Genomic DNA, 17,844 nt, shown 5'->3' with positions numbered 1-17,844 from the left:
ACGCCTGGCTGTAACTTTTTACATTAACAAACACTTCAGGCCAGGTGCAGTGACTCACAACTGTAATCCCAGCACTTTGGGAGGCTGAGACGAACAGATCACTTCAGACCAGGAGTTCGAGACCAGCCTGGCCAAGAAGGCAAAACTCTGTCTCTACCAAAAATACAAAAAAATTAGCCAGGCATGGTGATGCATGCCTGTAATCCCAGCTACTCGGGAGGCTGAGGCAGGAGAATTGCTTGAACTTGGGAAGTGGAGGTTGCAGTGAGCCAAGATCACACTACTGCACGCCAGCCTGGGTGATAGAGTGAGACTCTGTCTCAAAAAACACACCACTTTATATGCTGAAAAGATAATTATAAAAATTTAAGCAGTATACTAGGATGTGTTTTGCACACACATCTGCAAAAACATGACAAAAGATAATATATTCACTATTTAAACAGAGCTCCAGCGGCGAAATTGGTTAGCACATGGTACTTATATTTACTGTTTTAAGAATTTAATTTATTCACAAGAACACCAAGATTATAATAAATGAATAATGCAAAAGAACAATTCAGAGGGAATTAAAACAGCAAAGAAAAACAGTCTCAATAACTAAATAGGTGCAAAATATAACAATATGCTTATCCCTCTATTAAATGGGAAAGGGTTTTGTTGTTTAACATATTAGTGAAAATTTGAAATAGGCACCCTCAAATCCCATCCTACCACTTAATCCAGTAGTTTCACCTGAGATTATAGCCAGAAGAAATAATTTTAAATATGAAAAAACACACTAAGTAGATGGCCATTGCAATGTTATTTGTAGTAATATAGGAAATACAGTAGAATATAATTTGGGGATCTAAATATACTGGAACTGTTTCAAAAAGATTTTTTAGGTAAACATCTATTTTGGTATAGAATAATTGGCTAGAATGCAAAGTATGTAATGATGAGAATAATGGGTCACCTAGGCATCCCAACTCATGGAATCCCAAAAGGGTGGTAATCAATCATAAGGAACACATTCAAAAGGACTGTTAGAGGTTATTCTAATGTTGTGAAAATCTCATCAATTTCATGGGACAAAAATTATTTACTAGCAAAAAGGGGATATTCCAGATATGTAAAAATGAAGGAAGAACAAGCATAAAAGATGAATAAGATGACACAGCTGTTTTTCCAAAAAAGCTGGTATACCATTTACTATTTCAGTATCTGCAGATGCTGACAACAAACTCTGGTATGTTACTTACATTCCTTGATGTAGGCCCACACAGATTTCAAATACATAAAATTTGTATATATCTGCCACTGCATGATGCTTTGAGACCATTTTTAAGGAAATAAGTGCTATTTCTACTGAAAGAATGAATGAGAAAAACATACAGTCACCCAAAAAGCCTTTTGAAGTTAGGCAGAATTAAATGAGAATTGAGGTAAGTGTTAAATACGAACTAAACGAGGCAGTATGCTGCAATCACATAGGTCAAAAAAAAAAAAAAAAACCTACCTATGAGAACAAAAGAGGTAGAAAAAAAACAACAAAAACATTAGTAGTCCATTTATTCGTCAACACATATAAATTGAACACCTGTTACATACCAGGCACTGTGTTCAGTAGAGAGATATAATTGCCATCCTGGGGCTTACATTCTAGCAGAGGTGGGAACACAACATTCAAGTCAGCATGTCACTGGGGCTGACTCCTCTCTCACTGCTTTTTTCCCTTTTTTCTTCTGTTTACTATCAACTATGCTCATGAATGTTCACTTTAATAATATTCATTTTAAATGACTGAAATTTTCTCAGATTTTAGAAAAAATCAACTATGCAAACTGATCATTATTTGTCAGGCTCATTTCCAATTCTAACATTCAGAAATACAAGATATAAAGCTCTCTATAAATTGACCAAGTGCCAGAAAAGTTTCCTAGAGAAGATCAGGACAATCTTTCTGTCATTTGTACAATGCAGCTGTCATACCTTTTCAATTACCATGTGGATCCCAGTCTTTCCGACACTGAATCTACACTTTTAAGAGAATAAACCAGAATAAAAACACTGACAACACAGAGGTGTGAATAGTAATTATAATTAACCCTTTCTAAAAGAAAAGGTATATGTAATAGTACATAACAGAGTAACAATTGTAACTCAAGTCTTTTTTTTTTCCTTTTTACTCAAAGCATAAACCAGAGACAATACATTATACCAGATTAACATGCAACTTAAAGAGGTTAATGTACATATTAAGCATGGAAATTCACCAGTAAAATCTTGTTTGTCATTTTATCCCAACTACCTTGACATTATTCTTCCATTTCATAATCAACAAGGTTCTACTTCTGGTCACCTAATAAACGACTTGCACTCCTGGAGCTTGATATTTCAGTCAATTATGGACACAAGAACATTGTTACAAGTATAATGAAAGAACACATCTACAAAACAGCTGACTGCACTGCTTTCAGTGGAAAGGTCCCCACTCCAACCTGCCCACTCCCTCCCTTTTCTCAGCACAAACATAAATATCCCCCAGTCATTCATGAAGCTGTGTTGTCAAAAAGGTCCTGAAGCATTATTTCCCTAAACACCTAACACATCAGCACTGACCAAATAAAAACCACCCAAGCACTTTAAAATTCTTTTTCAAACATTCCTTGTGTGTAAAATTTTCTTAGCATACACAGAAACACAAGCTCACAAAATAAAAAGATGAGACAAAACTTCTGCCTCTTCTTGAATGCAAATCTTGAGTCAAAACCTTTTATTGTTTTGGAAATTCAAATACAAGAAACCTAAGGTTTTCTTATTTGCTTGTCAATATGCGTAGAGTCCAATTGGCAGGGATGGAGAGGGGAGGGGGGAAGGTGTTATACAAACAGACTAGGTGGAACCCATTTTTACCTAGGCTTCTCTAGGACAATATGATAAACAAGAAAGATTAATATCTACAAGAAGAATTTGTCATATTTAAAATCAATATGATTAGTAAAATGTATTTTAAGTTCAAATTAAAATGATTAGTATACATTTCTCTCATCTCTAGCAACCAAGAGAGCCCTCATTAGACATAGCTGCCTCCTCAATGCTGTATCTTGGACATTAGCCTAAAAAAACATCTTTAAAAGTGCTTTGCAGGTATCACCTCATCTCATGGAACCATAGAGGGATGTAAGAAAAGGCTACTCCAATCTAAAGGACTATTTTCAAGCAAAAATAGACGAATTCTGTGTATCATCAATGAAAGAAGTTTAGGGGAAGGGTATAGTACATATTACAATAATTTAAAATCATATGCACATTTCACTTTCCATGCACGATGATTTTAACATGAAACAATGTAACTATACATCACTGAAAATACAATCAAGCTTTGCCCCAGAACTTACAGCCACACTCCATAGTCAGTTAAGAAAAACCCTGGAAGAATGTATGATACATGTATTCAGATTCTATTAGTTTGATTTGTAAGCAGAAGCTAAACAAAGAGGAGGAATTTGGGCACATACACACTTGCACAAATGAAATGACTCAACATCTAAATGATATGACACAAAATTACCACTATGAGAATCAAGAGGCTACTCTTATGCAAGCAACAAACTTTTACTTATGATTTCAAACACAGTTTAATTTTCTGTTAACTGTTTTAAAAAACAGTAGTAGGGTTCAGTTTTCTAGTCTCGGCATGAACTAATGCCAGGGACCTATTTGTATTAGGAAAGAGACAAAATGGTGTGACTCGTGCTTCATTACATCATGGTTTGTTGAGGGTTAGGTGAATATCTTCAATTTCAAGACTTTTTATTCAAGCCAGGCGCGGTGGCTCACACCTGTAATCCCAGCACTTCAGGAGGCCGAGGCGGGCGGATTACGAGGTCAAGAGATTGAGACCATCCTGGCTAACACGGTGAAACCCCGCCTCTACTAAAAATACAAAAAATTAGCTGGGCGTAGTGGCAGGCGCCTGCAGTCCCAGCTATTGGGAGGCTGAGGCAGGACAACGGCTTGAACCCAGGAGGCAGAGGTTGCAGTGAGCCGAGATCGCGCCACTGCACTCCAGCCTGGGCGACAAAGTGAGATTCTGTCTAAAAAAAAAAAAAAAAAAAAAGACTTTTTATTCAAATAAAGCACAAATTGTGACAGAAACCCTCTAGGCTGTGTCATCAGTTAAGACAAGCCATACGATACCATAGAAAATACATATAATTTATTAGATGGGCTTAAAATCAACACAAATCCATTTTTAGGCAGTTCTTGAGTACAGACTATGGGAATTTTCTACCAAAGAATGGGATATCTAGCAGGCAACAGCATAAAGATTTAAACTTTAGTTTTCAGAACAATACGCAAGGGCTAGACATTGATAAGAAATATTGCATAACTAATCCAAGCGTATCCTGGAACATTTCTTCACAATTTGACGGGACTTTAGGGTTAACTAGAAAGTTACTTTTTAGCATCCAAAATTCTAATTTCTGGCTTTCTTTCCTTTTTACTCTATTATCATGGTCTTAAAATAATCTATCATACATTCTTTGAGGGAGTATGATATACGAGTTTTATTTTTGTGTAAGTGGAGCTTTAAAGACATATTTCTCTATCTGCATTTACAGTCAATGCATGACAAGTGATTATTTTGGTGTCTTTAAAGCCCATTTCAACAGGTTTATTTTTTAAGGATAGGCTTTTCATTACTAACTCCTTTAGACATCTAATGTTTATCTCTGTTTTGTAAGTAAACATGAAGAAAAAAATGGGATGTGGGCAACAGTTTCAAGAATGCCCTTAGGTTATAGACTACATATAAATTTGGTTTGGCATCTTTTTCCAACTCAAACTGAACTGGTATTCTGTGAAACATAACCATTCTTGGTAGTGGGAATATAATACACATAAAACTTAATCCTGCCCATGCCTAACTAGTAGCTCACGGAAGTGGCAGAGTCTGGGTATTTCTCCTATCTTTCTGAATCTACTTCCCAACATGTGAAGTTAAATTAAGAAGCATGAAAATGTTAAATATAATTTAAAGAATTCTAATATTGGCATCTATATGCTATACACGCTGCAAGCTGGTCTTCTGATGGACTCCACATCTCTGATAATGCTCTCTAATGAGCAAAGTCCAAATCACTACCTCAAGCCAGTGGTGAGAAGACAGCAAGGAACTAGAAAAGCTACATAGAAACTACTGGTTTGGAAACCATTGTCTATAACAATAGTTACAAAGAAAGTTTAGAATAACCTCCAGGACAGAGATCTCTTCACTAATAGTAAATGAAGATACAGGAGAGCAAGGGATACCTGAGCTATGCGGAAGCTGACCTTGAAAGCAAGGAGGTCCAGATTACATTTGGAGTGGGAGAGGTCAAAGTTACGAGGAGAAACTTGTCTCTACCCAGCCTTGAAAAAGGAATTGATGACAAGATACAACTGGGCAGTTGAGAGAAGACTGGAGTTTGGAGATAACCGATGATGTGGTATTATCTCCTGTATACAAAGCAGAGCCTATCGCACGTACATTCCCAAAAATGCCTCCAGAGAAAACTAGAAAGTTGTCTATAGTTTTTCTATTTACACTAATACAAACAGGTTTTGAGGTTGTCTGTACTATATGTGGTTGCTGTAGTGACAGCAAGAAATGTAAAGTGCCTATACAAGAGGGGAAAATAGAGTCCTATTTCTAGGCATCTTAATACTGAATGCTGAGACAAAAAGGAAAAGAATGTCAGGGACTTCATGCCTTTGCTCAAGCTCTGTGCACTTCTCTGGGTCTCAAATGACCTACTAGGCACTTTTTAAAGGCCAGAAAATAAAAACTCTTCTTCCCTCTATTTCATCCCATGCTTCTAAAGTCACTTTCACTACCTATATTAAAAATGCCAGCCATCAGTGCTAAAGCACTTTTATATTCTTAAGGCAAAATGTCATATAAGAAAATAAATCCCCTATCCACTTCCCCACTATAACCCCTAAGCCACCTGCCTTCGTTGTATCCTTTGCCCATTATGAGGACCAAGATGTGCCAGGAAGATAAAAAGAACTGAAAATTTCAAACAAGAACCCTCTATATAATGTTTAAGATGTACTTTTACAGATGCTATTATGACAAAATTAAACATATTCAAATGCTTATAGCATATGGTTACTTTTGCCCAGATATCAAAAGAAGTTACATGACTTTCAAATTTAGTATCAAAAACAGGATATTTAAATTCAGCCACATGTACAGAAGTATGAATCTTTGTTCTTCTCAGAGCTGAACACAATGACTCCACGAGACGTTTTCACTCAGAAGTGGCATATTAAAAACCCAAAAGCCTCTCCCTCTGCTTAATTCCACTTAAACTACATACAAATTGCCAATACGACTTTTCACCAGCTTCTCCATCTTATTTGAAAATAATACTGTTAAAATGATTTTAACATTTTCATATATAAATTTATTTTTTTTCCCAACTATAATTTTGGTTTTATGTACAAGTATACAAGTATCACCTTATTTTTAATGTTTACCTTGAAGGGTAGAAAACAAAATCATGTTTTATAAATGTGGTATAAAATTACACATCTTCTCATGATGTCATGTCAATAATCCACTACACTAAACCAACTGTAACAAGGTTTAAACATGCTTTAAACATCCAATTAAGAATAAATCTGAGCCAACACCTTGATGATGACAAGGGAATGTGCTGATATCGTGTTAAACTGATGTGGCAGTAATCCAAGGGACTAAGCACATAATTATTCAAATTAAAAAATAAAAAGGACAAAAGGTGTGGATTTTCTGGGCTACATCACATAATATTTGTCTGGCGAAAACATAATACAGATTTGAGTAAAGGGGATTTTTAATAGATAACAAGTAATTCTTTATAGTGATTTGAGAAAGTATGAGAACATATGGGAAAAGCTTAGTAATTTAAGATTTACTTTTGTAAAGCCATGTGGACAAATATTAAATGTTATGCTTGCATTTTGAACATTATAAATATAAAACACAAAACATCCAATGTTAAATACTGATCTCCCATGCCTGACCTGGATTTAGATATTGAGTATTTCCCATTTTAAAGAAAGAAACTTCCAAAGTTTTGTCAATACTTAAAGTATATACTATTATTCCTCACCAAAATCTTCATGAAATTTAAAAGGCTGATATTGAAGGTAGTTTTTTTTTCTCAAATATGCTAAAACATGTGAGTTTGGATTAACCTTCAGATTTTCAAGGCATGAAAGATACATAAATAGAGTACCCAAGAATATGTTTTAACACATTTAGGATAAGTTTGTTTACAGTTGTGACAGGAATACCTTTGACTTTCAGACATTGAAAAAAAATACCCTAAGCAAACATAAAAGGTGCTCTGGGTCAAGTTACTTCTTAGTACAAATAATACATTGTATCAATCAATTTTTAAGCCAAATTCTTAAAATCATTCAAAAAACACTTGCATTTTATAATTGTCAATGCATTTATGTAATACAAGATACAACAAAATTTAGAAGTAAAAAATCTCACACTATATTCCAAGTACTAAAATAAGAAAGAAGAAATTTGCAAATTAAAAAATTATCAATGTTGCTCAGAAACATGCCTTACTTTTACTCTGAAATTCACTTTAACTGCTTGACATATAATTTAATACTTAAAAATAACATAGCTAAGTTGTTTAATAGTATTTATAGAATGTTACTTTTCTGGGTAGACATGTTTCACAAAACAGTTTTCAATTAATGCTGAGCATTCATTTGATAATTTTAATCATAATTTGATTCACTGATTAATGGAATAATTTATTCAGAAATTTAGATGCCACAAGCACCACTGAAAGGAATAATCTGATAGTTGCTCATTGTACAATCCTGCCCATTAGTAATACTAAGCCAAGAATCTGATAGCTATCCCACTCTGTTGAACTACATGTTTCCATGTGTGTGATTTTGGTCAACAACAAAAAATAATTACACAATGTCATGCTTTTTCCTTTTCCTTTTTTTTTAAATGAGCAGCTCAATGATTTGGGAGGTTGGTTAGTACAATACAGAGAACACAGAAAGTATAAAATGGCAGTGAACACCAATGCCAATACTTATCTCATTATGGTTATAACGAAGGATATTATTATTTGTGTTATTTTTGTCTGGAACATAAATCAATGCCATTAACTTGAACTTGAGGTATATACACAATACACACACAACCTTAAGCAAAATACTTTTCATAAGTAACATTACATTTTAAAATATTGGAAACTGAATATCTGTGTTGATTTGTATTTTGACTTAATGGAACAAGAAGAAAATAACATTCAACTAGGGAGGGTTAAACTGATAATAAAGCTCTTAAAATTCAAAATGTCTTCCTCTCCCTTTGTACTTACCACAGGCTACACAATGTCCTGAGAGGATTCATAATATGAGAAAAATGTCAATCACAGCTTTAATAACTTACTTTGGAAAAAACTAATGAGAAAGCAAACTGGAAGGTGAGACTTCACCTTTGTTTTCAAATAAGTGGTCTTAATTTTTCTTCTTATAGAAAAAGTTTAAATCAGTTTATTATAAATATATCTAAACCATTAATTTTTGCAGCTTTCAGGTAAAGTCCAGCACTTCATTTATACAAAATCTATGAGAAGAGGTCAGTAGAGATCATCTAATCTTAAGTCGTGACATCATCCATTCAAGTCCTTGGCACAATCTATAAAGAAAACAAAATAATTTGATTAAATTCTGAACTAAGAAGCTATGAACAGCAAACTATGAACAGCAAACTAAAAGGCAGTATTTTTCATTTAGCTAAATAACAAAGATTTAAAAATCAATAACATTCAGTGCTTGGGCTGCTGCAGTGAAGCCATATTCTCATACACAATACATCTGTGCTTTTTTTGTCTTTCCTCTTTTTTAGATAGGATCTCACTCTTTTGTCACCCAGGCTGGAGTGCAATGGCACAATCAATGGCAGCCGTGACCTCCTGGGCTCAAGCAATCTCCCCACCTCAGCCTCCCCAGTAGCAGGGACTACAGGCGTGTGCTACCAAGCCCAGCTAATACATCTGTGCTCTTTTGGTTCGGTTGTATCTCTAGCACCCAGAACGCTGACACTTTAAAAAAGCTTTATAATTATACAATGAGTGCCCACAGAAAGCAACATATGTCAAAAATATATCGGGCAATATGTATCAAAAATATTTAAAATATCAATACTCTGCATCCTTTTTTCTACTTCTAGAAATGTATCCTAAAAAAGAAAATCAGACATAAACATAGACTTACATACAAAACTGTTCATTAAAGTACTTTTAATAGGAAAATAATTTTTGCCTGGAAATACAGAAAAAATAAATTACAAGACATTTGTATGATGAAATATTTAAAATTTTCCTTTAAAAAATGATTTCACAATTCTCATCATCAGGAAATGGAGGAAATAAAACCATTTTATAATAGGATAAAATGCTCATGATATAAATGAAAAATGGCAGGATATTCAACAAAATATATATTGTAGTTATTAAAACAAAGTATACACACAATATGTTACATACATATTATAAAATGTAAGTATATAAAACTTGAAGGCAATAAAATTTCTTATCAGTAACATCAGTTATCACTGAACAACTGGTAATTGAACATAACACAAAATATAGAAAAAGATGTTCACTGTGGTAAAAGAAACTAAAAGTTGAGGCACTGTGCGCGAGCCGAAGCAGGGCGAGGCACTGCCTCACTTGGGAAGCCCAAGGGGTCAGGGAGTTCCCTTTCCTAGTCAAAGAAAGGGGTAACAGAGGGCACCTGGAAAATCGGGTCAGTCCCACCCTCATACTGCGCTTTCCCAACGGGCCTGGAAAACGGCACACTAGGAGATTGTATCCCGCACCTGGCTCGGAGGGTCCGATGCCCACGGAGTCTCGCTGATTGCTAGCACAGCAGTCTGAGATCAAGCTGCAAGGCGGCAGCGAGGCTGGGGTAGGGGCGCCCGCCATTGCCCAGGCTTGCTTAGGTAAACAAAGCAGCCAGGAAGCTCAAACTGGGTGGAGCCCACCACAGCTCAAGGAGGCCTGCCTGCCTCTGTAGGCTCCACCTCTGGGGGCAGGGCACAGACAAACAAAAACTCAGCAAGAACCTCCACAGACTTAAATGTCCCTGTCTGACTGACAGCTTTGAAGAGAGTAGTGGTTCTCCCAGCACGCAGCTGGAGATCTGAGAACGGACAGACTGCCTCCTAAAGTGGGTCCCTCACCCCTGAGCAGCCTAACTGGGAGGCACCCCCCCAGTAGGGACAGACTGACACCTCATTCAACCGGGTACTCCTCTGAGACAAAACTTTCAGAGGAACTATCAGACAGCTGAATTTGTGGTCTCACGAAAATCCGCTGTTCTGCAGCCACCACTGCTGACACCCAGCCAAACAGGGTCTGGAGTGGACCTCTAGTAAACTCCAACAGACCTGCAGCTGAGGGTCCTGTCTGGTAGAAGGAAAACTAACAAACAGAAAGGACATCCACACCAAAAACCCATCTGTACATCACCATCATCAAAGCCCAAAAGTAGATAAAACCACAAAGATGGGGAAAAAACAGAGCAGAAAAACTGGAAACTCTAAAAAGCAGAGCACCTCTCCTCCTCCAAAGGAACGCAGTTCCTCACCAGCAATGGAACAAAGCTGGATGGAGGATGACTTTGACGAGTTGAGAGAAGAAGGCTTCAGACGATCAAACTACTCTGAGCTACGGGAGGAAATTCAAAACAATAGCAAAGAAGTTAAAAACTTTGAAAAAAAATTAGAAGAATGGATAACTAGAATAACCAATGGAGAGAAGGGCTTAAAGGAGATGGAGGAGATGAAAGCCAAGTTTCGAGAACTACGTGAAGATTGCAGAAGCCTCAGTAGCAGATGCGATCAACTGGAAGAAAGGGTATCACTGATGGAAGATGAAATGAATGAAATGAAGCGAGAAGGGAAGTCTAGAGAAAAAAGAATAAAAAGAAATGAACAAAGCCTCCAAGAAATTTGGGACTACGTGAAATGACCAAACCTACGTCTGATTGGTGTACCTGAAAATGACGGGGAGAATGGAACCAAGTTGGAAAACACTCTGCAAGATATTATCCAGGAGAACTTCCCCAATCTAGCAAGGCAGGCCAACATTCAGATTCAGGAAATACAGAGAACGCCACAAAGATACTCCTCGAGAAGAGCAACTCCAAGACACATAATTGTCAGATTCACCAAAGTTGAAATGAAGGAAAAAATGTTAAGGGCAGCCAGAGAGAAAGGTCGGGTTACCCACAAAGGGAAGCCCATCAGGCTAACAGCTGATCTCTCGGCAGAAACTCTACAAGCCAGAAGAGAGTGGGGGCTGATATTCAACATTCTTAAAGAAAAGAATTTTCAACCCAGAATTTCCTATCCAGCCAAACTAAGCTTCATAAGTGAAGGAGAAATAAGATACTTTACAGACAAGCAAACGCTGAGTGATTTTGTCACCACCAGGCCTACCCTAAAAGAGCTCCTGAAGGAAGCACTAAACATGGAAAGGAACAACTGGTACCAGCCACTGCAAAAACATGCCAAATTGTAAAGACCATCGAGGCTAGGAAGAAACTGCATCAACTAATGAGCAAAATAACCAACTAACATCATAATGACAGGATCAGATTCACACATAACAATATTAATGTTAAATGTAAATGGGCTAAATGCTCCAATTAAAAGACACAGACTGGCAAACTGGATAAGGAGTCAGGACCCATCAGTGTGCTGTATTCAGGAAACCCATCTCACGTGCAGAGACACACAGAGACTCAAAATAAAGGGATGGAGGAAGATCTATCAAGCAAATGGAAAACAAAAAAAGGCAGGGGTTGCAATCCTAGTCTCTGACAAAATAGACTTTAAACCAACAAAGATCAAAAGAGACAAAGAAGGCCATTACATAATGGTAAAGGGATCAATTCAACAAGAAGAGCTAACTATCCTAAATATATATGCACCCAACACAGGAGCACCCAGATTCATAAAGCAAGTCCCGAGTGACCTACATAGGGACTTAAACTCCCACACAATAATAATGGGAGATTTTAACACCCCACTGTCAACATTAGACAGATCATCTAGACAGAAAGTTAACAAGGATATCCAGGAATTGAACTCAGCTCTAAACAAAGTGGACCTAATAGACATCTACAGAACTTTTCACCCCAAATCAACAGAATATACATTTTTTTCAGCACCACACCACACCTATTCCAAAATTGACCACATAGTTGGAAGTAAAGCTCTCCTCAGCAAATGTAAAAGAACAGAAATTATAACAAACTGTCTCTCAGACCACAGTGCAATCAAACTAGAACTCAGGATTAAGAAACTCACTCAAAACCGCTCAACTACATGGAAACTGAACAACCTGCTCCTGAATGACTATTGGGTACATAATGAAATGAAGGCAGAAATAAAGATGTTCTTTGAAACCAACGAGAACAAAGACACAACCTCCCAGAATCTCTGGGACACATTCAAAGCAGTGTGTAGAGGGAAATTTATAGCACTAAATGCCCACAAGAGAAAACAGGAAAGATCCAAAATTGACACCCTAACATCACAATTAAAAGAACTAGAAAAGCAAGAGCAAACACATTCAAAAGCTAGCAGAAGGCTAGAAATAACTAAAATCAGAGCAGAACTGAAGGAAATAGAGACACAAAAAACCCTTCAAAAAATTAATGAATCCAGGAGCTGGTTTTTTGAGAAGATCAACAAAACTGATAGACTGCTAGCAAGACTAATAAAGAAGAAAAGAGAGAAGAATCAAATAGATGCAATAAAAAACGAAAAAGGGGATATCACCACCGATCCCACAGAAATACAATCTACCATCAGAGAATACTACAAACACCTCTATGCAAATAAACTAGAAAATCTAGAAGAAATGGATAAATTCCTCGACAAATACACCCTCCCAAGACTAAATCAGGAAGAAGTCGAATCTCTGAATAGACCAATAACAGGTTCTGAAATTGTGGCAATAATCAATAGCTTACCAACCAAAAAGAGTCCAGGACCTGATGGATTCACAGCTGAATTCTACCAGAGGTACAAGGAGGAACTGGTACCATTCCTTCTGAAACTATTCCAATCGATAGAAAAAGAGGGAATCCTCCCTAACACCTTTTATGAAGCCAGCATCATCCTGATACCAAAGCCAGGCAGAGACACAACCAAAAAAGAGAATTTTAGACCAATATCCTTGATGAACATTGATGCAAAAATCCTCAATAAAATACTGGCAAACCGAATCCAGCAGCACATCAAAAAGCTTATACACCATGATCAAGTGGGCTTCATCCCTGGGATGCAAGGCTGGTTCAACATACGCAAATCAATAAATGTAATCCAGCATATAAACAGAACCAAAGACAAAAACCACATGATTATCTCAATAGATGCAGAAAAGGCTTTTGACAAAATTCAACAACCCTTCATGCTAAAAACTCTCAATAAATTAGGTATTGATGGGAGGTATCTCAAAATAATAAGAGCTATATACGACAAACCCACAGCCAATATCATACTGAATGGGCAAAAACTGGAAGCATTCCCTCTGAAAACTGGCACAAGACAGGGATGCCCTCTCTCACCGCTCCTATTCAACATAGTGCTGGAAGTTCTGGCCAGAGCAATCAGGCAGGAGAAGGAAATAAAGGGTATTCAATTAGGAAAAGAGGAAGTCAAACTGTCCCTGTTTGCAGATGACATGATTGTATATCTAGAAAATCCCATTGTCTCAGCCCAAAATCTCCTTAAGCTGATTAGCAACTTCAGCAAAGTCTCAGGATACAAAATCAATGTACAAAAATCACAAGCATTCTTGTACAACAATCACAGACAAACAGAGAGCCAAATCATGAGTGAACTCCCATTCACAATTGCTTCAAAGAGAATAAAATACCTAGGAATCCAACTTACAAGGGATGTGAAGGACCTCTTCAAGGAGAACTACAAACCACTGCTCAATGAAATCAAAGAGGATACAAACAAATGGAAGAACATTCCATGCTCATGGGTTGGAAGAATCAATATCGTGAAAATGGCCATACTGCCCAAAGTAATTTATAGATTCAATGCCATCCCCATCAAGCTACCAATGACTTTCTTCACAGAATTGGAAAAAACTACTTTAAAGTTCATATGGAACCAAAAAAGAGCCCGCATTGCCCAGTCAATCCTAAGCCAAAAGAACAAAGCTGGAGGCATCACGCTACCTGACTTCAAACTATACTACAAGGCTACAGTAACCAAAACAGCATGGTACTGGTACCACAACAGAGATATAGATCAATGGAACAGAACAGAGCCCTCAGAAATGATGCCGCATATCTACAACTATTTGATCTTTGACAAACCTGACAAAAACAAGAAATGGGGAAAGGATTCCCTATTTAATAAATGGTGCTGGGAAAACTGGCTAGCCATATGTAGAAAGCTGCAACTGGATCCCTTCCTTACACCTTATACAAAAATTAATTCAAGATGGATTAAAGACTTAAATGTTAGACCTAAAACCATTAAAATCCTACAAGAAAACCTAGGCAATACCATTCAGGACATAGGCGTGGGCAAGGACTTCATGTCTAAAACACCAAAAGCAATGGCAACAAAAGCAAAAATTGACAAATGGGATCTCATTAAACTAAAGAGCTTCTGCACAGCAAAAGAAACTACCATCAGAGTGAACAGGCAACCTACAGAATGGGAGAAAATTTTTGCAACCTACTCATCTGACAAAGGGCTAATATCCAGAATCTACAATGAACTCAAACAAATTTACAAGAAAAAAACAAACAACCCCATCAAAAAGTGGGCAAAGGACATGAACAGACACTTCTCAAAAGAAGACATTTATGCAGCCAAAAAACACATGAAGAAATGCTCATCATCACTGGCCATCAGAGAAATGCAAATCAAAACCACAGTGAGATACCATCTCACACCAGTTAGAATGGCCATCATTAAAAAAATCAGGAAACAACAGGTGCTGGAGAGGATGTGGAGAAATAGGAACACTTTTACACTGTTGGTGGGACTGTAAACTAGTTCAACCATTGTGGAAGTCAGTGTGGCGATTCCTCAGGGATCTAGAACTAGAAATACCATTTGACCCAGCCATCCCATTACTGGGTATATACCCAAAGGAGTATAAATCATGCTGCTATAAAGACACATGCACACGTATGTTTATTGCGGCACTATTCACAATAGCAAAGACTTGGAACCAACCCAAATGTCCAACAACGATAGACTGGATTAAGAAAATGTGGCACATATACACCATGGAATACTATGCAGCCATAAAAAATGATGAGTTCGTGTCCTTTGTAGGGACATGGATGAAACTGGAAAACATCATTCTCAGTAAACTATCGCAAGGACAAAAAACCAAACACCGCATGTTCTCACTCATAGGTGGGAATTGAACAATGAGAACTCATGGACACAGGAAGGGGAACATCACATTCCGGGTACTGTTGTGGGGTGGGGGGTGGGGGGGGCGGGGACAGCATTAGGAGATATACCTAATGCTAAATGACGAGCTAATGGGTGCAGGAAATCAACATGGCACATGGATACATATGTAACAAACCTGCACATTGTGCACATGTACCCTAAAACCTAAAGTATAATAAAAAAAAAAAAAAAAAAGAAACTAAAAGTTGAGCAAGAGAGAAATGGTTGTACACATTAAGTTACAATAAAATGAAGAACGGTTATAAGGATTAACTATTATCTGACAAGCTTTTGCAGACATAAAAAACTATGTTACAATATTAAATTTTTTTCAATTCAGATTTTTGTTACGTATGAGTCTAATAACGTAAAGAAGACACAAATAGAAAAAAGATGGCAATGAGATAAACAAATGGTTGTTTTGGGGTGGTTGTCCCATACTTTTCTCCTGTGACTAGATTCGTTACTTTTAAACTACTGATAGGAAATAGTACACAAAAATAATAGACGAAGAGATTGTTTAACTCCAAACTGATAAATGAACAGTAGTTACCTAATAGCAAACTAGAAACTGACTTAACATCCATTCTCTTAATTAATCTTTACAACACTGAGATCAGAATCCTTCCAATGTTACTGAGGAAACCCAGGGTTGGAGATTTTAGCAAATGGGAAAAGTAGGAGTCAAATGAAACCACCCACCAAAGTTTGTGATCTCCAATCCACTGAATCAATATGCTAATCAATACTAAAACCAATAATTTAGATCAAGGTAGCTGAACTATAAAAGAAAAACAGAACATTTCTCTCAAAACCAAACTCATCTATTACTTTCCTATTTTTAAAACAAAATTGCTTTATCTCTTTTTAAAATGAAATTGAGTTAATCTCTATACTAATGATACATTTTCCATACAATTATCAAAGTATATAAATTAAATCTTATGTCAATCCTAGATGACTTGTCTTTATTGCCAAATATTATAAATCCATGCTGTTGTTTGACAAAGATATATATATATTAGACTATTTGACAAAGAAATACTTAACATATTTTTACTTAAATGAATACATGGATAATTGGTATTATCTGTAATTTTTTTATGAACAGTTTTTTTTTAAATTAAAAAACCTTTTTTTTTTTTTTTTTGAGACGGAGTCTCGCTCTGCCACCCAGGCTAGAGTGCAGTGGCACGATCTCGGCTCACTGCAAGCTCCGCCTCCTGGGTTCACACCATTCTCCTGCCTCAGCCTCCCGAGTAGCTGGGACTACAGGCGCCCGCCACTACGCCCAGCTAATTTTTTTTTTGTAGTTTTAGTAGAGACAGGGTTTAAGGTTCTAATTATGCTCTTCCACATGTCAGTAATAGTGCCTTCTATTAAGATTTGGCTTCAATAATTCATTATATTTGGTTCACCCTTCATCGTGGTCTTGAAAGGAAAACAATTTCTCCCACTTCAGCTAATTCATCTATACCCCATGCTTTTGTCCTTTCCTAACACCTCAAGAACCTCAACCCTAAACTTAAGACCTCTATTTAGAATTCATCGCTTATTTCTTTTTTCCTCTGCTTTTAAATGCAATCATGCATCACTTAATGACAGGGATACATTCTGAGAAATGTGTCAGGTGATTTCATCATTGTGTGAACATCATAGAGTGTACTTACACAAACCTAGATGCTATAGCCTAGTATGCACCTAGGCTCTGTGCTATGAAGCCTGTTGCTCCCAGGCTACACACCTATACAGCATGTTACTGTACTAAATTCTGTAGGTAACCATAACCCAATAGAAAGAACTTTTGTACTGAAACATATCTAAAAATAGAACAGATTATTGTAAACATATAGTATTTTAATTTTATGGGACCACTGTCACATATGTGGTCTATCACTGACCAAAACATCATTATAGGGTGCATGACTATATATACAGATCCACCATATTTTGGAAAAACAACAACAAAAATTGTACTTTAGTTTGGTCCTCCTTTTGGCTTTTTATCCTCCTCTATTTTATCTCTCCTTCCTCTTCTTGCCATTTTTGCTTCCTAAAATCTACCTCCTCTTTAAACTACACTTACCTCATGCCCACTTTCCCAATGCACAGAATTTGTTCTGACAAACTGGTTGAATGTACTCATTTGCTGTTAATTCAACAGCATCCTCTCCATCTTCCTGGTCCTTGACCTTAGATTTGACAGTGCTGACCACACCACTTCCTTCTTGAAATACTTTCATCTCTGGGCACTAGACAGGGCAAATTTCTACTATAGGCACACACTTCTCTTCCAACACCTATCATTCCAGAACCAAGGACCATCA

General features: G+C 36.8%; 1 protein-coding gene across 2 annotated transcripts in view; it reads right to left on the bottom strand.

Moving 5' to 3' along the window:
* Nucleotides 1–525: 525 nt before the first annotated feature.
* Nucleotides 526–17,844, bottom strand: part of ARL5A (ADP ribosylation factor like GTPase 5A) — a 40,054-nt gene continuing 22,735 nt past the window's right edge. For both annotated transcript variants that reach the window (XM_032755724.2, XM_032755726.2), the window contains exon 6: nt 526–8,704. In XM_032755724.2, coding sequence (XP_032611615.1) covers nt 8,656–8,704 — 49 coding nt within the window. In that variant the 3' untranslated portion in view covers nt 526–8,655. The remainder of the gene's footprint in view (nt 8,705–17,844) is intronic.

The sequence above is a fragment of the Hylobates moloch genome, unplaced genomic scaffold, assembly GCF_009828535.3.
Source record: "Hylobates moloch isolate HMO894 unplaced genomic scaffold, HMol_V3 SCAFFOLD_1, whole genome shotgun sequence".
Lineage (NCBI taxonomy): Eukaryota > Metazoa > Chordata > Mammalia > Primates > Hylobatidae > Hylobates > Hylobates moloch.
The sequence above is the reverse complement of the archived record's forward strand: the minus strand, read 5'-3'. Positions and strand labels throughout refer to the sequence as shown.